The sequence below is a fragment of the Pogoniulus pusillus genome, chromosome 41 (assembly GCF_015220805.1).
Source record: "Pogoniulus pusillus isolate bPogPus1 chromosome 41, bPogPus1.pri, whole genome shotgun sequence".
Lineage (NCBI taxonomy): Eukaryota > Metazoa > Chordata > Aves > Piciformes > Lybiidae > Pogoniulus > Pogoniulus pusillus.
The window spans coordinates 6,871,386-6,891,580 of record NC_087304.1 but is presented as its reverse complement, the minus strand read 5'-3'; the positions used below and the strand labels follow the sequence as shown (position 1 = coordinate 6,891,580).

Below are 20,195 nucleotides of genomic sequence, written 5' to 3'. Positions count from 1 at the left end.
CCCTCTGCCTGGGGCTGCTCAAGGCCAGGTTGGGTTAGTGGAAGGTGGAAGCCTCTCCCCTGGCAGGGGCATTGGAACTGAAGGATCTGGAAGGTCCCTTCCAAGCCAACCCATTCCATGATTCCAGAGCTTTGGCCAATCTACCCCAGCAGCCTCAGGGGCTCTGCCCCATCCAGCAGCTGGCAGAAGCTTGAATCCACCTCCCCTGCCCACTCCTGGAGCTGGGAGAGGAGCTCAGCCCTTGGGCGGGCAGGGACAGGGCAGGGACAGGGCAGGACGACCCCAGGCTGCTCGGCTGAGCTCCATAACCTTCCCGCTCTGCCCTGGCAATGACCAGGGGCGCTTGAAGCAAGCTGGCACCTTAAGAGGAAGAGCTCCGGGCCGCTGGGTGGCAGTGCCAGGGGCACACCCCCAGGCCCGTGGGCAGCTGCAGGAAGCAGCTCCCCAGAGCACTTCCCCAGGAGCCCCAACCCCTCCCTCTGCTGTGCGGCCGAGGAAGGAGCACTCCGGAGCCGCCCGGCGCGGGGGGAGCAGCTGAAGGCAACTTCGTTTATTGGTTCCCTCCCCGGAGCGCCAGGAGCAGCCGCAGCAAACGGAGCAGGCTCTGGGCAGGCTCAAGGACAAGAAACAGACCCAGCAAAAGGCCCAAAACCCTGTGAGGAGAAGAGGTTGAGGGGCAGGGTTTGGGCACTGCTCAGAGAATCCTCTTGCCCCCTGCCCAGGCTGTGCCCCGCTCCGAGGGAGCAGAACCTCCCTCCTGCGGGGCCCTGGGCAGGCAGGGGGAGCTGCCTGTGCCAGCAGCCCAGGGCAGCAGGCCCGGGACTGGGGTCAGCAGTGTGTGCCCACAGCTGTGCCCGCCCAGCCCGGGGCAGGGGAAGCTGCTGGGGAAAAGGGAGGGAGAAGGCTCCGTACCCTGGCGGGAGGCAGGAATTGGTCCAGCAAGTGAGGCCAGAGGGCACCAGCACAGCCCCCCCAGGCAGGCTCAGAGTACCATGGGGGGGAGCAGGGGCAGGGCTGTGCCAGTACCTTCCCTCTGCTCAATGCCACAGGGCTGCTTGGGCTCGCGCTGCCAGGTGGGCATCTGTGCCCTCCTCTGTGCCCCTCTGCTCCCAGCCCCTCCCTGTTCGAGAGAAAGGAACAGAGAGGCCAAGAGAGGCGACAGATGCTGGGGGGGAGCCTGCAGCAGCCCTGGGAGCAGGAAAGGCTGAGCCAAGGCAGGAGCAGCTGCAGGGCACAGGGGCAGAGCTGGCACCGGAGCACAGGGCAGGGCCTCCAGGGGCAGAGCCTCCAGGGGCAGAGCCTCCAGGGGCAGAGCCTCCAGGGGCAGAGCCTCCAGGGGCAGAGCCTCCAGGGGCATTGGCCTGGCCAGCAGAGGAGTCCAATGCAGATTCCTTTCGAGGAGGGCCAAGCCCCAGGGCCAGGATGTGCCAAGCAGAGCAGGAGCACAACCTCTGGGCTCACAGCCAGGGGAAGAGATGCTGGAAGCCAGAAGCCCCCCCCCAGGGGAGGGGATCCAAGGCCCCCAGGGCACCTCCCCTCCCGGGTGCCCACGCAGCAGGGCAGTACCATGGCAGCACCAGGCCGTGGCTCTGTCTGAAGCTTCTGGGCTCAGCTGCCTTGGTGCTGCTGCAGTGAGGGGATGGGAAGAGGCTGGCAGGGAAGGCTCTGCCCTGCCCAGACAGCATCTCCAAGGCCTCCCAAAGCTTTTCCTCTTCTCTTCTTCTTTTCTTTTTCTTTTTTTTTCCCATTTTCTTTTCTTCCTTTTTTCTTTATAGAAATTCCTATAAAAAACTAAACTCCTCTGGAGCATCTTTACAAAAATATTCCTGCAGGGTCACAGTTTGACCTCCAAACTCCTTAAAAATATAGAGAGATTTCTTCAACCAAGCATCTCTGTCCTCCTCCTCCTCCTCCCCTCCCACCCTGCAGTCTCATCTCCAGCGCAGGAGTGGGGCTGGGAGCCCTCAGCAGAGGCAGGCAGGGGCTGAGCTCAGTGGCACATCCTGGAGGTCATCTCCTTCTGTCAAAGGGACACACAAGACAAGAGACTATGAGTGGAGGGGCAGCTGCCCAGGGCAGGGTGTGGGCATGCCAGGTGTGGGTGAGCAAAGCTCCTTCCCCTTTGGTGGGCTGGGAATGCCCTCCCCACGGGTGGGAGGTGACAGTGCCACAGGGAGTTGTGGTCTGGGTGCCCCTGGCACCACAGGGCAGCCCTTCCCCTGCCCAGCAGCTCGGCAGGGCTGGGCTGCAGCTCAGGCATTTAGAGCCCTCAGCACCAGCTCCCAGCTGCCCTCTCCACCCCCAGAGTCCTGCTGAGGGTGGTGGAGTTGCCCTCACCCAGGGAGGGTTTAGCCACCCATGGCCAACAGTGCCAGGCTGCCACAGCACACAGGAGCTGGAGCACCAAGCCAGCTGCCCCAGCTGATGCCCAAGGGGCCCTGCTCAGCTCTGCCTGTGTGTGCTGGCTCCCAGGTCCTGCCAGCCCAAGTGCAAGGCCTGAACCTGGGCAATCAGTTCTGAGAAGGTACCAAAGGCCTCTGCCCCTTCACCCCCAGCCCACTCGAGATCAGGAGAGCAAGAAACTGCTGGGGAGAGCCCAGAGCAGGCTGCAGAGCTGCTGAGGGCCCTGGAGCAGCTCTGGGAGAGCAGAGGCTGAGCCCTGGGGCTGAGCCTGCACAAGAGCAGCCCCAGAGGGGAGCTGAACAGTGCTCAGTAACACCTAAAGGAGCTGTGGGGGGCAAGGGGCTGGGGCCAGACTGGGCTCAGTGGTGCCCAGGGACAGCACAAGGGGCACTGGGCACAAACTGGCACCCAGGAGGTGACACCTGAGCAGGAGGAGAAACTTGTTTGCTGTGAGGGTGCTGAGGCCTGGAGCAGGCTGCCCAGAGAGGCTGTGGAGTCTCCTGAGCAGAGCTGCCAACCCCCCTGGGCACTGTGCTGCTGGGCAAGCTGCTGGGGGTGCCCTGCTGGGGCAAGCTGAGCTCCAGAGCTCCCTTCCCACCCCCACCCCCTGCTGGGGCTGTGCCCCCAGGCCCTCACCAGCGGCTCCAGCTCCTTGGTGTCGATCAGGTTGAACTCCTTCACGAAGTAGTAGAAGTGCTTGTAGCAGGTATTGACGTGAGCCTCGGAGCCCATCTGCGTGATCCTGTCGAAGTGGTGGATGTAGACATGCACAAAGACCCGGAACAGCCTGGACAGGATCTTCTTCACCACGGGCAGGAAGTTCTTGGGGAAGGGAGTACCTGGGGAGGGCAGAGGGAGCTTGGTGAGGCTCAGGCTGGGCTGAAATCAGTTGATGGATTGGGCAGGTGGAGGTGGAGGAGCCTCTGGCAATTTCCTCTTCCCATCTCCCTTTGCCTTTCCACATGGATCAGAGCGAGGCAGAGCTGCTAACTGCCCACATTGCCTCTTCCTCCTCAGCAGTCTGGTTGCAGAGTCAAGGTTTTAAGGTCCTCTGGCACCTGCCAAGAGGGACCTGCTCAGCAGAAGGCTCTGCCCAAGCAGCTGAACATGTGGAGGATGCGTGAATGCCTCTCAGTGCTCTGCAGCAGCTGCAGCACCTCGGGGAGTGCTCAGGGTGAGAGAGCTGCTGGAGGCTGTGCTGAAAATGTGGTCACAGAGAGAAAAGCAAGGCCCAGGCCAGAGCCCTCCTGCTGCTGGGAGCCTGTCTGACCTCCCCCAGCAGAGCTAACACTGCTGACCCCCCAGAGCCCGGCAGGAGCCCCAAGCAAAGGCAGGGCACAGTGGCTGGGGGACAGGGCAGGATTTGAGGCTTTCAGCTGCCCAAAGAGATCTTCCTGGCCCTGCTCTGCCCACTCCACACCAGGTGCCAGGGTGGAGGAGTCCTGTGGATGCTCACAGAACAGCTCAGGCTGGAAGGGAGCTCAGAGCTCATCTCCTCCAATCCTTGCCATGGGCAGAGACAGCTCCCAGCTAGACTCAGCTGCTCCAGGCCTCACCCAGCGTGGCCTTTAGCACCCCCAGGCAGGAGGCAGCCACAGCCTCCCTGGGCAGCCTGTGCCAGGCTCTCACCACCCTCACCCTGCACAGCTTCTGCCTCAGCTCCACTCTCAGCCTGCTCTGCCTCAGCTCCAAACCATTGCCCTTGGCCTGGCTCAGGCTCCCTCAGCACAAGTCCCTCTGCAGCCTTCCTGCAGCTCCCTCCAGGCCCTGGCAGCAGCTCTCAGGTGCCCCTGGAGCCTTCTCCCCTGCAGGCTGCACCCCCCCAGCTTCCTCAGCCTGTGCCCACAGCAGAGCTGCTCCAGCCCTGCCATCACCTTGGTGGCCTCCTCTGGCCTCCCTCCAGCTGCTCTGTGTCCTCCTGCTGCTGGGGACAGCAGAGCTGGAGGCAGGACTGGAGGTGAGGTCTGAGCAGAGCCCAGGGGCACAGTGCCCTCTCCTGCCCTCTGCCCACACTGCTCTGGCTGCAGCCAGCACACAGCTGCCTGCTGGTCTACAGGAGGGCACTGCTGGCCCCTGGGGGCTGCTCAGCACCCAGCACCCACAAGCTCGTGTGGCAGAGGTGTCCCAAACAGAGCCCAACCATGTCCTAGCAGAGCTCTGAAGGGTTAAGCAGCAGGGCAGGAGGGAGCTCTGCTGCACCCCAGAAGCAGGAGCTGGGTGGATCAGAGCTGTCTGCCTAATGCTTTAGCTGCTGAATTCTGCACACAAGCTCAGACCCAACCTCCCCCAGCCCTGGCCCAAAGCCTGCACACGAAGCTGCTCTTGGGATGCAGATTTGGGAGGCTGAGGCCAAATTCTCTCTTCCCTCACCTGGCAATAGACAGAAGCTGCCTCTCTCTCTCCATGCTGCTGCCAGCACCCACCCAGCTGAGCAGGCCAGGCCAGAGCCAGCCAGCAGCAGCCTCAGTGACACAGAGGCTAATTATGGCCCCGTGGCCACCAGCAGCAGGCCCAGGCTGAGCCAACCTACAGCCCAAGCTAGCAGCCAGCCTGGGCAGAGCTGGGCTCCAGCAGAGCAGGGCCAGCAGCAGCTGCTCTGGGGCCATGCCACAGACTGTCCTAGAGCAGCCCAGGCCCAGCTTGGCCTTCTTGCAGGTATGGAACTGGAGAATGCTTTGGCCTGGAGAAGCTCTCTGAGGGCATCCAAAGCAGCAGCCCAACCCCACCATGGGCACCAAACCATGGCCTTGGGTGCCATGGGCACTGGTTCTGGAACACCTCCAGGCATGGGCAGCACCTCCCTGGGCAGCCTGGGCCAAGCCCTGACCACTCTGGCAGCAAAGACATTTTTCCTCATCCCCAACCTGGCCTTCCCCTGGCACAATTCCAGGCCACTTCCTCTCACCCTAGGAGCAGAGCCCAATCCCCCTGGCTGCAGCCTCCTCTCAGGCAGCTGCAGAGAGCAATGAGGTCTCCCTCAGTCTCCTCTGCTCCACACTGCTCCCCCCAGCTCCCTCCCTGCCCTGGAGCTGTTCCAGGGCCAGTCTGGATGCCCTCCACCCTGCTGGCACAGCAGCAGGACCCTGCGGGCTCCAAGCGGCAGCTCTGCCGCAGCCCCCCCGGGCCGTGGGGGTGGGTCTGGACTCACCCACGTTGGTGGGGAAGATGTCCTCGTTGTTGATCTGCACCTCGATCCAGTCCATCAGCAGGTTCATGTACTGGGGGGCAGAGAGGGCCGTGGGCTTCCTGTACTTGTGCTCGTCCTGCCAGCGGTACTCGTACTTGGGCCCCCCGGACATGACCGGGCAGGACTGCTCGGTGCAGCAGTCGCTGACGGTGCCGTAGATGAGGTTGATGCGGTTGAAGAAGTCCACCACGTGCACGGCCACCCAGTCGTGCTGCTCCTCGCCAGGGGGCAGCTGCACTGCCACCTTCAGGTCCAGCCCCGCGTTCAGCGAGGCCTGAGCCTTCTTGTGCAGCTCGAAGCGCTGAGTGCCAGGCTCGAACTTGCGCTTGGGCCGGAAGGTCTTGTCCTTGTTGAACACCTGCTTGAGGGCGTGGGACATGCTGCTGCTGCTGCTGCTGCTGCTGCTGCTGCTGCTGCTCTGCTGCTGCTGCTCCTCTGCTGCTGCTCCTCCTCTGCCTCTGCTGCTGCTGCTCCTCCTCTGCCTCTGCTGCTGCTGCTCCTCCTCTGCCTCTGCTGCTGCTGCTCCTCCTCCTGCTGCTGCTCTGCTGCTCCTCTGCTGCTGCTGCTCCTCCTGCTGCTGCTCCTCTGCCTCTGCTGCTGCTGCTCTGCTGCTCCTCTGCCTCTGCTGCTCCTCCTGCTGCTGCTGCTCCTCTGCCTCTGCTGCTGCTCCTCCTGCTCTGCCGCTCCTGCTCCTTCTGCTGCTGCTCCTCCTCCTGCTGTTGCTCCTCTGCCTCTGCTGCTCCTCCTGCTGCAGCTCCTCCTGCTCTGCTGCTGCTACTTCTCCTCCGTCTCCTTCTGCTGCTCCTGCTTTGGGCTGGGGGCGCGGGGGGATGGCAGCTGGAGACACAGAGCTGCTGGAAGCCACTTGCTACGGCAGGGCTGGGGCAGTTCTGACGTCACAGGAGCCTCCCCCTGCTCATCTGGGCACGGATCTGCAAGGCAGCACAGCAGGGGCAGCGATTAGGAGCGGCTCTGGCCACAGGAAGCCTCCTCTAAATCCCAGAGGCAGAGGGCAGGGATGGCAGCTGGGCACCCGCCCCAGATCTGGGCCAGGGGAAGGGGATGCCAAGGGAAGCTTCTTCCCTCCTCCCTTCTCCTCGCAGCACAGCTTGCAGCAGAGCAGCAACCTGGCTCCCAGAGGTGACTGAACAGAGACAGCCCTGCAGGGCACCAGCGTGGGCACGAGGACAGCAGCCCCACAGCTCCGTGGGGAAGGGGCAGGGGGAGATCAAAACCTCAAGGCAGGGCTGCCCCTCCTGTCCCTCAGCATAGCCTGTGGGTGGCTGCTGCTGTTCACCTCAACATCATCTCACCAGAGATGTCCAAGCCCCATGGGGAGCAGCAGCTGCCCAGCTCCAGTGCTCCACACCACTGCAGGTGGAATTTCTGTTGGGGTTCAGCTGGATCTGAGGTCTCAAGCACATTTCAGTGCCCTCCCCTTGGAAACAACCCCCCCTAAAAGCTAAGTTATGACCTTGAGTCCTCCTTTGCTCTGCCCCAGCCAGGCCACATCTGCAGCATTGTGCTCAGTTCTGGGCCCTGCAGAGGGACCTGGCCAGGCTGGAGGGGTGGGCAGAGGCCAAGAGGATGAGACTGAACAAGGCCAAGGGCAGGTTCTGCACTTTGGCCACAACAACACCAAGCAGCTCCAGGCTGGGGCCAGAGTGGCTGAGAGCAGCCAGGCAGAGAGGGGGCTGGAGGAGCTTGGAGCTCTCTTCCAGCCTGGCTGATTCTGTGACCAGGGCAGGGCTACCTTCCTCTTCCAGCCTGTGGCAGAGAACTGAGCTCAGAGAGGGCTGAGACAGCAGTGGAGATCTGAAAGGATGCTGACAAGAACCACAGCTCTGCTTCTCTGGAGCTAATTATACCTCCTTTGTTCCCACATCCAGCCCCTGGTAGCATCTGTGTCAAGCTGCTCTTTGATGCCAGCTGAAAGCTGCTCTGCCACCAAGAAAATGTTATGGTACATCTGCTGGGCAGAGAGAGAGAGAAGGGGAAAGGAAATGGACTGAAACAGGAGTGGACTGGAGGGGCACAGGAAGAGGGAGGTGGAGAGGAGGAAGAAATGGTTGAGAGGGAGGGTGGGCAGAGGCTGGCACAGGTTTGCCCAGGGAGGCTGTGGAGTAAAGACCCCATTCTGTGCTTCTGTGCTCCACAGCCTCCCTGGAGGTGTCCAGGATCAGGCTGGAGGAGGCCCTGAGCCCCGTGGGGCTGGCTGGAGATGTCCCTGCTCCATGCCAGGGAGGTTGGCACTGGATGAGCTTCGAGGTCATCAATCTGTGACTCTGATTTAAAAGACCTTTAAAGGCCTTTTGCTTCCTTACTCAATCACAGCAAGAAACCCCAGCCCCCCCTCCCCCCTTGGGGTTCATCCCACTAAGAAGAGGCTCTGAGGCTTCCTAGGGATGCTTTGCCTGCAGGAATGGGCTGAGAAACCTCTTCAGGTGCAGGAGCAAAGAGACCCAAAGTCCTGTTGGGAAATGCAAAGGATTTTAATGTGGCTCAGAGAGATCCCTGCTGGGCTGCAGGAAGAGTTCACTGCACACAGAGCTGCTGAGACCCCACCAGAGTCAGAGGGGGAAAAACAAGAGGGAAGAACCTCCCCCCCAGACAGCAGGTCCCGAGGAGGTGTTTGCATCACCACAGGCATGCTCAGGGGAAGTTGCAAGAGCAGGAGGCGCAGCTTGGGTCGGCAGGAGCTGTGTCACAGCCTCACCACATCCTGCCCAGCACACCCAGAGGGGCAGAGGCACCCAGGGACTGTGCCCAGCCCATCAGGGTGTGTGCCCAGCAGCACAGGGAGGGGATTCTGCTGCTCTGCTCTGCTCAGCCCTCGCCTGCAGCACTGCCTCCAGCCCTGGGAACCCAGCACAGGGACCTGGAGCTGCTGGGAGGGTCCAGAGGAGGGCACAGAGATGCTGAGAGGGCTGCAGAAGCTCTGTTGTGGGCACAGGCTGGCAGAGTTGGGGCTGTGCAGCCTGGAGAAGGCAAACCCAAAGATGCCCTGGGCTTGGCCATGCACAGCAAGCAGGAGATAATGGCACTAGAGCAGGGTGCAGAGGCCTTCAGCAGGGCTTTGTGACAGGGCCTGGATGACTTCAAGATCCCTTCCAACCCAAACCATCCTTTGATGTCCATCCCTGGAGGTGTTCCAGGTGCCATGGCTTGGTGCCCATGGTGGTGCTGAGCTGCAGCTGCTGCTTGGACTGGATGAGCTCAGAGGGCTCTTCCAACCCAAACTCTGCTTCTATGATCTGGTATCAAGGCAGAATCTGTCCCACACAAAGCTGCTCTCCCTCACCCCTGAGCGCAGGGGAGCAGCTGAGCCCCTCTCAGCCCATCCAACATCTGTCTGAAGGCATTAGCAGAACGAGGAGCTGAGCCTGCACGCAGCTGCAGCCTGCTTGATTATGGTCTTTGGCTGCAACTGAGCTGAAAGAAACACTTGGCTCTAGGAGGAGCAACGAGAAGAAACCAAAAGGCAGAGACAAAAAAGCATCCCAGACATTGCTGGGAGATGACCTCACAGCTCCAGCACCTCCTGCTGCAGGCTTGGGCAGCGCTCAGACGCTGCCCTCACCCAGGGGGCACGGCAAAGCCAGCCACAAGCAGGCTGCGGGACACAGAGCAGCTCAGAGGCCTCTGCAAGGGTGCAAAGATGAAGAAAAACGAAAGAGAAAGAAAAAAGAGCCCAAGGCAAAGGAACCTGCAGCAGAGCCCCAGACTGCTCCTGCCAGCCAAGCCTGCAGCCGCGCAGAGCGCAAGGACCTTGGCCACCCCTGCCCCCACGCAGCCACCGCGCCCCACGCAGCGGCCCCAGGCTTCCCTCTGCTCCCAAGGACAGCAGCAGCAGCTCAGAAGCTCAGGGCACACCGCAGCAGCTCAGGGCACACCGCAGCAGCTCAGGGCTCAGCAGCAGCTCAGGGCTCAGCAGCAGCTCAGGGCTCAGCAGCAGCTCAGGGCTCAGCAGCAGCTCAGGGCTCAGCAGCAGCTCAGGGCTCAGCAGCAGCTCAGGGCTCAGCAGCAGCTCAGGGCTCAGCAGCAGCTCAGGGCTCAGCAGCAGCTCAGGGCTCAGCAGCAGCTCAGGGCACACCGCAGCAGCTCAGGGCTCAGCAGCAGCTCAGGGCTCAGCAGCAGCTCAGGGCTCAGCAGCAGCTCAGGGCTCAGCAGCAGCTCAGGGCTCAGCAGCAGCTCAGGGCACACCGCAGCAGCTCAGGGCACACCGCAGCAGCTCAGGGCACACCGCAGCAGCTCAGGGCACACCGCAGCAGCAGCTCAGCATCCTGCAGGGCAGGAGGTGCTCGGCCCCTCGGCAGCTCCCAGCCGAGGCAGCTCCCCCTCTCTCCCCGAGGAGCAGTCCCAGCGTGTCCCGTTCCAGGCACGGCCACAACCGCAGGCTGGGAGGGGTCAGGGCCGTGGCCGCTTCCCCCTGCCGGTGACCCCAGCGCGGCTCACATCCTGCCGCCAGCCCCGGGCCAGCCTTTGGCTCTCCGTTTCCCTCTCTTTCAGGGAAGCCGAACTGCTGCCCTGCCAGATGCCACCTGCCTGGCGGTGCTGCTCCGCTTTGGTGCCAAGCCTGTGCCACTCGCCCTGTCCCCCCAGCTGCCTGGCAGGGAGAAGGGAGCAGTGCCCACCTTGTCCCCAAGCCTTACGGAGTCCTTACCCCAGCAGCCTGGCCCAGGGCAGTTCCCAGCAGCAGACATGAAGCCACCTGTGGCACAGGCTCCAGCAGAGGCAGAGGGGGCTGGCAGTGCCCTCGGGTCTGCAGAGCTTCCCCGAGGGGCAGAGAGGCTTCACAAGAACCAACTTCGACCAAAGCACCCCAAAGGCAGGCACAAAGCACCCCAAAGGCAGGCACCAAAGCACCCCAAAAGGCAGGCACCAAAGCACCCCAGGGGCAGGCACTGAGGCACATTTTGGCCATAACTGCCACCCCCTCCTCTCCCATCCCAGCTCCACTCCTCAGGGTGAGATGCTCCTGGGTTTGTGTCACTCAGAGAGGGGTTTTGGCACGGGCAGTGAGGGTCATGGCAGTGCCAGCTGGGAACTGGACTGGCACTGGCATCAGCCAGTTCATAGTCACAGAATGGGCTGGGTTGGAAGGGACCTTCAAGAGCATCCAGTGCCAAACCCCAGCCATGGGCAGGGACAGCTCCTACCAGCCCCAGGGTGCTCAGGGCCACATCCAGCCTGGCCCTGAGCACCTCCAGGGAGGCTGTGGAGCACAGAAGGGGATCACAGACCACAAACTCCATTCTGTGCCTCCCTGGGCAACCTGTGCCAGTGTCTCCCCACTCTCCCTCTCCCAGCTCACAGCCACTGTCCCTCGGCCTGCCACTCCCAGCCCCTGTCCAGAGTCCCTCCCCAGCTCTCCTGCAGCCCCTTCAGGCACTGCAAGGCTGCTCTGAGCTCTCCCTGGTGGAGCTTTCTCTTCTCCAGGCCAAAGAGTTTCTGTGCCTCTGGAGCCAGTCTGGCACCAAAACAGCAGCTGCCATCGTGGGATTGACCTTTTGGCTGCTCTCTTGGGCAGCCAAGACCTGTCCCTGTGCTTACCTGGGCCAGGCAGGGCAGGGGCAGCAGGAGCAGGGAGCACAGCAGCAGCCAGGCTGAGCCATGCATGGTCCCTGCCAGACACCACTTCCACGTCAGCTCCTTCCTGCCTGGCACCCAGCACAGCCTCCTGGCCTGGGCAGCTGCCAACCTTCTCCTCACAGCCTCTCACTGCCCTGCAGGAGCTCTGCCCTGCTGCTCCTGGCTTCCCTCCTGCAACATCCTTCCAGGCTGTGGCACAAGAGCCAAGCAGCAGCCCAGTGCCACCCTCAGCCTTTCCTCGTTTCTCCTCCTGCTCCCTGCTGGCAGCAGCAGGAGCCTGGAAGCCAAAGGGGGGGAGCAGAGCACAGATCTGGCCCAGCTGCACCCACGGCCCCAGGCTGGGCCAGATGCAAGCAGTGAGTTCCACAAGCTCCACATTCCCCCTGGGAATGGCTTTGGCAGAGGCTTCCAGGAGCTGAGCAGAGCTGCTCAGGAACAGGCCTGGGCAGTGTGGGATTGCCAAAGGTTCTGGCAGGCACAGAACCCTCCAGAGGTCACCACAAAGTCCTGCTGGGGACCAGCTCCACCCCAGCATGCCCTGAACACAGAACCCCAGACAGGTCTGGGCTGAAGGGACATTAAAGCTCCTCCAGTTCAACCTGCAGCCAGCAGGGACAGCCCCAAACAGCCTGACCTGCAGTGCTGCCAGCCACGGGGCAGCTCCCACCTCTCTGGGCAGCCTGGCACAGGCTCTGCCCACCCTCAGGGCACTCTCAACCTCCCTCTTTTAGCTCCAAACCATCCCCCCTTGGCCTGGCCCAACAAGCTCTGATCAGAGGCCTCTCCCCAGCCTGGTGTCCCCTTCCAGCCCTGCAAGGCCACCAGAAGGTCTCCCTGGAGCCTTCTCCTCTCCAGGCTGAGCAACCCCACAGTAAAAATCACAGCAGAAACTCCTTCCCAATCACTGCTTCACTTCCTTGTGGCTCTTTATCTGCAGCACAGCTTGGGAATGCCCAGGGGAGGAGCTGCACAGACACTGACTGCACCTCTGCTGCCTCCAGCTCTGGGAACCCAGCACAAGGAGGACCTGGAGCTGCTGGAGAGGGTCCAGAGCAGGCCATGAGGATGCTCAGAGGGCTGGAGAGGCTCTGCTGTGGGCACAGGCTGGAGAAGGCTCCAGGGAGAGCTCAGAGCAGCCAGTGTCTCCCCATCCTCCCTTCTTCCTCGTCTCCAGCCTCAGTCTCCCCTCCTCAGGCTCCCACCCGCCCCCTCTCATCCCACCCCTGCAAGCTCCCCTCAGAAGTCCCTTCCCTGCTTTCTTTTTCCTCCTCCCAAAGGCCTTCAGACTCTGCACAGGAGACCATTTCCAGCAGTGCCTGGTGAGGAGAGGCTGAGGGCCATGGGGCTGAGGGTCTGGAGAGAAGCCTGAGAAGGGACTGGGTCAAAGCTTATCAACAGCTGAGGGCCAGGAGGGGGGACAGGCTCTGGGGGTCGGGGGGGACAGGCTCTGCTCAAGGGAGAGGCCAAGCAGCAATGGGTGGAAGCTGCAGCACAGCTCAGGAGGTTCAGCTCAGCTCCAGGGGGAATTCCTTCCTGGAAGGGTGCCAGAGCCTGGCACAGGCTGCCCGGAGGGGCTGTGGGGTCTCCTCTGGAGCCTTCCCAGCCCTGTCGGGATGTGTTCTGGATGGTCCTGCCCAGGCAGGGGTTGGACTCGAGGAGCTCTCTGGGTCCCTTCCAAGCCCTGGCACCCTCTGAGCCCAGGCCACCTTCCCTGCCCCTCCCCCTCCCCTCCGCATCTGCTGCAGCTGGACGAGGCTGGGCAGCAGCAGGCAGGGCAGGGGCACGGAGGGGGCTGGGCTGCAGCAGGCAGGGCAGGGGCACGGAGGGGGCTGGGCTGCAGCAGGCAGGGCAGGGGCACGGACGGGGCTGGGCTGCAGCCGCCGCAGGCAGCTAACGGCAGCTGCCCCCTCCCTGCGGAGGGCTGAGCCTGCTCCTCCAGCCCTGCTCCGGCCCCGCTGCAGCACTGGGCAGGGGCAGAGATGCTGGTGGAGGCTCAGGGGGAAGGTTTCGTCCTGCTTGGGTAGGCTCCAGGGTGGTGACAGACACAGAATGAGGTTGGGTTGTTGTCCTCTGGCTCTGCACACTCCTGAGCCTGGCTCCTTCCTGCCTCTGCTGGCTCCATCCCTCCCCTCTGCTCCGCAGCAGCAACTCTCGCCCACTGCAGCACCCCTAGCACCGCACCAGCTCCAGAGGGAAGCCAGCAGTAGATCAAAGCAGGCAGGACAGATAAAACTCGACCTCCCAGGGGCATCTGGAAGGGGGAGGATAAAGAGGCAGCCCAAGGTGCACTCTCTGCTGAAAGCATTAGCTGAGAGCTCTGCAGATAAGCTGCTAAGCCTCCAGGCAGGCCGGGGCTGGGGGCACTGAGAGCAGCAGCCACGGCTCAAGCCTCACAACAGCACTTCCCTGCCTGGTGAAGAAAAGCCAAACCACCCAGAGCTGCAGCACTGCTCTGGCTCTGCAGTCTCTCTTCTCTTGCCCCCACTCACTGCTGCCACAGGAGAGGTTGCTCCTTCGTGTGCTGCTGCTGGAGACCCCTGCACAAGGACCAAACCACAGCACAGAGCAGCCCAGCCCAGGCTGCACACACAGCACCAAACCAGAGCACTTCTGTTCAGGTGGTGCCTCTCAGCCCAGCAGTGGAAGAGCCACAACAGAGACAAAAGTGCCCAAGGAATCCCAGAATGGGTTGGATTGGAAGGGACCTTCCAGATCATTCCAGTGCCAAGCCCCTGCCACGGGCACAGACACCTCCCACCAGCACAGGGGCCCCAGGGCCTCACCCAGCCTGGCCTTGAGCACCTCCAGGGAGGTTGTGGAGCACAGGAACAGAGAATGTGATCATAGATCAGAGATCCCATTCTGTGCTCCTGTGCTCCACAACCTCCCTGAGCAGCCTGTGCCAGCCTCTGCCCCTCCTCCCTCTCAATTTCTTCCTCCTCTCCACTCTCCCTCTCCCAGCTCAGAGCCATTGTCCCTCAGCCTGGCACTCCCAGCCCTTGTCCAGAGTCCCTTCCCAGCTCTCCTGCAGTCCCCTGACCACCTCTGTGGCCTCCTCTGCACCCTCTCCAACAGTTCCATGACCTCCTTGTGCTGGGGGCCCCCAGAGCTCCAGGTAGGGCCTCACCAGAGGGGCAGAATCCTCTTCTGTCCTGCTGGCCACACTTCTTTGGAAGCCTCTGGCTTAGAGCTCCTGCAGGGGAGGACAGAGGAAGCCACCCAGGACTCTGCTCAAGCCCACAGAATGGTTTGGGCTGGAGAAGCTCTGAGGTCACCCAGCCCAAGCAGCAGCCCAACCCCACCATGGCACCAAACCATGGCCCTAAGTGCCATGGGCACACTGCTCTGGAGCACCTTCAGGGATGGGCACTGCACCACCTCCCTGGGCAGCCTCTGCCAAGCCCTGAGCACTCTGGCAGCAAAGACTCTTCCTCACCTCCAACCTAACCCTGCCCTGGCACAATTTCAGCACATTTCCTTTCCTCCTACCCCCTGACCCTAGGGAGAAGAGAGCAGAAGCAGCTTCAAGCTTCCTCAGCCTCCCCCTCCAAGGGGACAGGAGCTCTGTCACCCCTGACACCACAGCTGACTGCACAGCCCCAACAGCACAGCCCAGAGAGCATCCCAAGGCCAGGAGCTGAGCCAGGCAGAGCTCCCTGCTGGGGGTAAAGCCAGGCAGCAGTGGCTGCCGCAGCAGCAGCCTGCCAGCAGCCCCCAGCACTCCTCTCCTCCCCTTCGGGGGCGTTCTGGAGGCTCCAGGCTCACCTCCTGCCCAAGCTGTACCTGACTGAGACTGAAAGCGAAGCCAAGCTACAGGCTCCAGAGTCCAAGGAGCAGCACAAGGTAAACACAGAGCTGGCCTGAGCCTGGGGCCTGGAAGGGAAGCAGAGAGCAAGGCCAAAGCCCTGGGGACAGCACGAAGGAGGTGGCTGGGGAACATTTCACATCCCCTAGCAGAAATCCCCTCCTGCCCCTCCAGCAGGGAAAGGGCTTCAGGCCAGGACCGGAGGGCACCATGTGGCCACTGCTCAGCTCCCGGAGCTGTTCGAGGGAGACCCCAACCCAGCTGAGAGCTGTCCCTGCCCATGGCAGAGGGGTTGGAGATGACCTCTGAGGTCCCTCCCAACCTGAGCCATTCAGTGATGCTCCGGAGAGGACTTTGCCTTCCACCAGCACCAGGACGCAGCATGAAGATGCTTCCCCCCAAGCTCTGTGCCACAGGAGCTCCCAACGCCTCTCCTCTCTCTGCAGAAGCCTCCCTGCCCTTTCCTTTCTGCTCACTCTCCCCACACACAGGGGAACAGTGCCCTGTGAAGGGGCTGAGCTGACAGCAGAGGCAGCCTCGGCACACGCAGCATCCCCGAGCTGGCAGCAGGAGACAGAAGCAGGGCAGGAGTTGGCTTTCAAGCGTCACAAGTTCTGCCTCCTGACAGCTGAGCTGCAGCTCGCTGCCACCGGAACGCTCAGCGAAGACTTCCAGGCTCTGCCCGGGCTCCGAGGGTCTGAGCCGCAGGGCTCTGCCCGGGCTCCGAGGGTCTGAGCCGCAGGGCTCTGCCCGGGCTCCGAGGGTCTGAGCCGCAGGGCTCTGCCCGGGCTCCGAGGGTCTGAGCCGCAGGGCTCTGCCCTCACCTACGGCAGGACAGCTGCGGAAGGATGGGGAAGGGAAGCAGAGGAGTAGAGCACCAGAGCGCCCCAAGGCTTCACCCCCACACTCAGCTGCCAAAACACTCTTCCTCCCTCCCAGTCTTGCCTCCCGAGCATGAGATTTCTGCTCTGCTGGCACAGGCTGCGGCAGGTACCACCACCCGGACCCCCCAAAGGGGGTGACACCACCAGCCAGGTCCCTGCTCAGGAGAAGGTCCCTGCCATGACCGCAGCATCCTCGCCAAGACGTTTCTGCCCCAGCAGAAGCAAACAGGAGCAGAGCCAAGCTCTGCCCACGCTGCCAGCTCCCCGACAGCCCTGGGCCGGCCGGGGCGGGGGTCCGGGGGCGCCAGGAGCCTCCTCGCCCGGGCCGGAGCAGGAGTTTCAGTGCGGACCCCAGGCGGGCGAGAGCAGAGCCGGCAGAGCCTGTGCCACCGCCGCCTCCCCCCGCAGCGGGCACAGCAGCGGCTCCGGGCACGCAGTGGCTCTCCGAGTGCTGCTCCCACAGGTCGCGGACGGCACCCCCGAGCCCGAGCCCCCGGGCGAGGCCGCGACCCTCCCGAGCCCTGTCCCGGCTGCCTTCCCGAGGCCCCACCCCGGCTCAAGGCTCTCCCCGCAGCTTCCTCCGGGTCCTCTTCCCCCAGAGGTCCCCACGGGTGACCCGCGGGGCTCGGCTCTGCCCTCCCGCAGACGCCGTACCCCCCCCCCGGCACCGCCGCGCCCCTCCGGACCCCCTCTCTACTCTTCTGCCTCTCTCCTGCTCAGCCCCAGGACCCCTCCCGGGCTCCGCTGTTTCCCTCCTGCTCCGCTCCAAGACCCCTCCTGGCTCTCCCCCGGACCCTCCTGCTCCCCTCCAGCCCCCCTGTGCTCGCCTTCAGGACCCCCCCGCAGATGCCTCCGGAGCCCTCTCCCTGCCCCCCTGCAGGCCTCTGTGTCCCCCTTCAGACTCCTCCTGGGTCCCCTGCTCCACCCAGGACGCTCCTGCCCCCACTCCACCCCCCGGGCCCCCCTCCAGCCCCCTGCGCTCCCATCCGCTGTGCTCGCCCCGAAGCCCCCACCCCGCTCCCCCCGAGGGTCCCCTCCCTGTCCCCCACACCTGGCGGCTGCTCGCAGCTAATCCCTGCTGGCGCGGAAGCGACTCCCCTCGTGCGGTCGCAGCACTCCGCCCCCCGCACTCGGCGCTCTCCCGTGCGGGCCCTCTCGGCGCGCGGCCGCCGGCACTACTTCCTCTTAAAGGGGCCGCGCCCTGGCCGCGGCTACCGGCTCCTCCCGGGGGCGGCACCGGAGCGGGGGTGGGGGAAGCCTTGGGGCTGAGGAGGCTTCCTTTAGTTCGGTTTCTTTTACTCTATTGTACTTTATTTAACTCTATTTTATTTTATTCTACTTTATTCCGTTTCACTTTAATTTTATTCCACTTTATTCTGTTTAATTTTATTCTATTTTATTCCGTTTTGCTTTAATTTTATTCCACTTTATTCTGCTTTATTTTACTTTATTCCGTTTAATTTTGTTCTACTTTATTCTTTTAATTTTATTCCACTTTATTTTTTCTGTTTATTTTTATTCTACTTTATTCCGTTTCACTTTAATTTTATTCCACTTTATTCTGTTTAATTTTATTCTATTTTATTCTGTTTCACTTTAATTTTATTCCACTTTATTCTGTTTTATTTTATTCCGTTTAATTTTATTCTACTTTATCCTTTTATTCCACTTTATTCTGTTTTACTTTATTCTGTTTAATTTTATTCTATTTTATTCCGTTTCCCTTTAATTTTATTCCACTTTATTCTGTTTAATTTTATTCTACTTTATTGTTTTACTTTAAGTTTATTCCACTTCATTCTGTTTAATTTTATTCCACTTTATTCTGTTTCACTTTTCTTTCAAATTCCTTTTTTTGTTTGTTTGTTTTAATTTAAGGGTTTTAAAACATTTTATGTTAAATGTCACTTTGGTTTTTTTCGCTGTATTTGAGTCGCTGTTTTTAAGCGGTGATCAGTTCCGTTTCGCTCTGCTTTACTTCCCTCGGCTATTTCCCTCCCCTTCCTTTTATTCCATTTCCTTTTATTCCTTTTTTTTTCTTTAAGGGGGGGGGGGAGGTTGGGGTTTTTTTTTGGGGGGGTTGGGTTTTTTGAGTCTATCTGAGGGGGTTCCAAGCCACGCAGATGTGGCGCCGCGGGACGCGGTGCCCTGGCAGTGTGGCGCTGGGGCTGGGCTGGATGATCCCAAAGGATTTCCCCCCAGCCGAACGGACTCGGAGGCTCCCCTCGGGGTCCGCAGGAGCAGCAGCAGCAGGAAGCAGCTGCAGGCTCGGAGGGAACTTCCCACAACCGCCAGCAGAAGTCAGAGGCTGGTGGCAAGTCCCTGGGAAGCCCAAACGCGAAGGGTGCCAGAAACACAGCAGCTCCCCACGGCCACGCCGCGGAGCTCGCTCAGCCCCGTCCTGGCTGTGGGGACACCCCTGGGGACCTCACCCTGCGTGGGCACGACGCGAGCCCCATCTGCGGCTGCTCCGCTCCGGTGCAAGGTCCGCAGCTTGTTCGCCGTCCTGCGGGGAGAGGATGTTGGCGTCACCCCCGCTGGGGCCACCATGAGTGACACATCCCTGCCAGGTCACCGCCGTGAGGGGACACAGCCCTGCCAGGTCGCCGCCACCAGGTGACACATCTCTGCTAGGGCTGCCGTGGGGTGGCATTGCCCTGCCGGGGCCAGAGGGTTCCAAACAGGTAGCGTCGCCAAGGTGGTGTCCCTGTCCCCAGTGACCGTGTCTTGGAGCTCGGGGCGCCAGTGTCCGCAGCTGGAGGCACCTCTGGCACCCCCGGGACGCTGTGCGGTTCCTCGGGGAGGAGAGCTTCAGCCCAAGCCTCGCTTCGGCCACAGGGGCAGGGCCGCGGCCAGCAGGACCGGGACAGAGCTGTCCCCTCCGAGTCACACCCCTGGCACCAGCAGCCCTCCGGCGCTGGGCTGTGCCCCAGCCCCTCGCTCCCGGGCATCGCGCCCTGGGGCAGAGCCACGCAACTGAGGCACCCACGCTGGACCTCCGCACGCCCTGCACCCCGCACCCCTCCCGCTCCCTGCAGGACTTCCCGGTGCCCCCACGCCAGTGACTCCACCAGCCCTCCCCATGCCCACGCTGCAGTGCCAGGGGCTCTGCGTCCCCAGCGCAACGTCCCCGCGTCCCCGTCCCCTCCCGCGCCGGAGCAACGTCCTCAAGCTGTCCACTTCCGGGGCAATATCCCTTTCCCCGGTCCCCGCCGCTTCCCGCTGGCGGTGCCCCCCCGGTGGCGGTGTCTCCACGCTCTCCCGCGCCGGGGCAAGGCCGCCCCCGGGGCAATGCCCATCTGCAGTGCCGGTGCCTCCTGCGGTCCCGGTCCCGGTCCCGGTCCCGGTGGGCTGCGCGCTCGCACTCCCGCGCGTGCGCCTGGCGGCACCTGATTGGCTGGCGAGGCGGCCAATAGGAGGCGACGGATGGAAGGCAGGCGCATTACCGGCGGCAGCACAACAGCGCCCCCTAGTAGCTTGCGCCGGAAGCGCCCCAGTGCGCCCAGTAACAGCACCAGTACTGCAGAATGCTCCCAGTACCCCCCCAGCACTTCACAGTGCCCCCAGTAACCGCCCCAGTGCTCCCAGTGACCCCCCCAGCACCTCACAGTGCCCCCAGTAACCGCTCCAGGGCTCCCAGTCCCCCCCCAGCACCGCACAGTGCCCCCAGTAACCGCCCCAGGGCTCCCAGTACCCCCCCAGCACCGCAGTGCCCCCAGTAACCGCCCCAGAGCTCCCAGTGACCCCCCCAGCACCGCACAGTGCCCCCAGTAACCGCCCCAGGGCTCCCAGTACCCCCCCAGCACCGCAGTGCCCCCAGTAACCCCCCCAGCATCACAGCGCTCCCAGCACCCTGTGCGAGCTCCCAAGGCTCCTCCCAGCACAGCTGCCCCCAGCGCCTGCGCCGGCACTGCTCTGCCCCAGGCACAGAGCCAGCACTGCCCAGCGCTGTGCAGCAGCTGCCCAGCGCCTCCCAGTGCCCTGCACTGGCATTGCACAGTGCTTCCACCGCCCTGGGCCAGCTCCTCAGAGCCTCCCAGTGCCCGGCACTGGCACTGCACAGTAGCCTGCACAGTGCTCTCGGGAGCACTGCAGTACCCTGCAGCAGCACCTCCCAGTCCTCCACACCAGCATCTCCCATCGCTCTCCCAGTAGGGAGCCCGTGCCCGAGGGCTGCCCTTGGCACCCAGCTGCCACTCAGGCTCCACCCAGCACCACTGGGCACAGGTCTCCTGGTGCCCATGGCTGTGGTGGTGCCACTCACAGCTCAGGGCAGCAACATCCCCCCAGACGGCGCCAGGAGCTGCAGCACCACCACACCAGC

At 62.6% G+C, this 20,195-nt stretch overlaps 1 protein-coding gene across 1 annotated transcript; it reads right to left on the bottom strand.

The window, feature by feature from the left end:
- Window positions 1–535: 535 nt before the first annotated feature.
- On the bottom strand, window positions 536–6,002 carry MOB3A (MOB kinase activator 3A). The gene is made up of 4 exons (XM_064175090.1): window positions 5,552–6,002; window positions 3,040–3,242; window positions 1,346–2,020; window positions 536–1,285 (listed from the first exon to the last, which is right to left on the bottom strand). The coding sequence occupies exons 1-3, from the start codon at window positions 5,967–5,969 to the stop codon at window positions 1,991–1,993; spliced, it is 651 nt and encodes a 216-aa protein (XP_064031160.1). The 5' UTR covers window positions 5,970–6,002; the 3' UTR covers window positions 536–1,285; window positions 1,346–1,990.
- Between the last annotated feature and the right edge of the window lie 14,193 nt (window positions 6,003–20,195).

What these genes read in the sequence shown, in the direction of transcription:
- MOB3A (XM_064175090.1), bottom strand. Translation starts at nt 5,969, where the DNA reads ATGTCCCACGCCCTCAAGCAGGTGTTCAACAAGGACAAGACCTTCCGG. An exon ending in CATCTTCCCCACCAACGTGG is followed by an intron (nt 3,243 to 5,551) that starts GTGAGTCCAGAC and finishes TGCCCTCCCCAG; the next exon opens with GTACTCCCTTCCCCAAGAAC. An exon ending in CCAAGGAGCTGGAGCCGCTG is followed by an intron (nt 2,021 to 3,039) that starts GTGAGGGCCTGG and finishes TCCCTTTGACAG; the next exon opens with AAGGAGATGACCTCCAGGAT.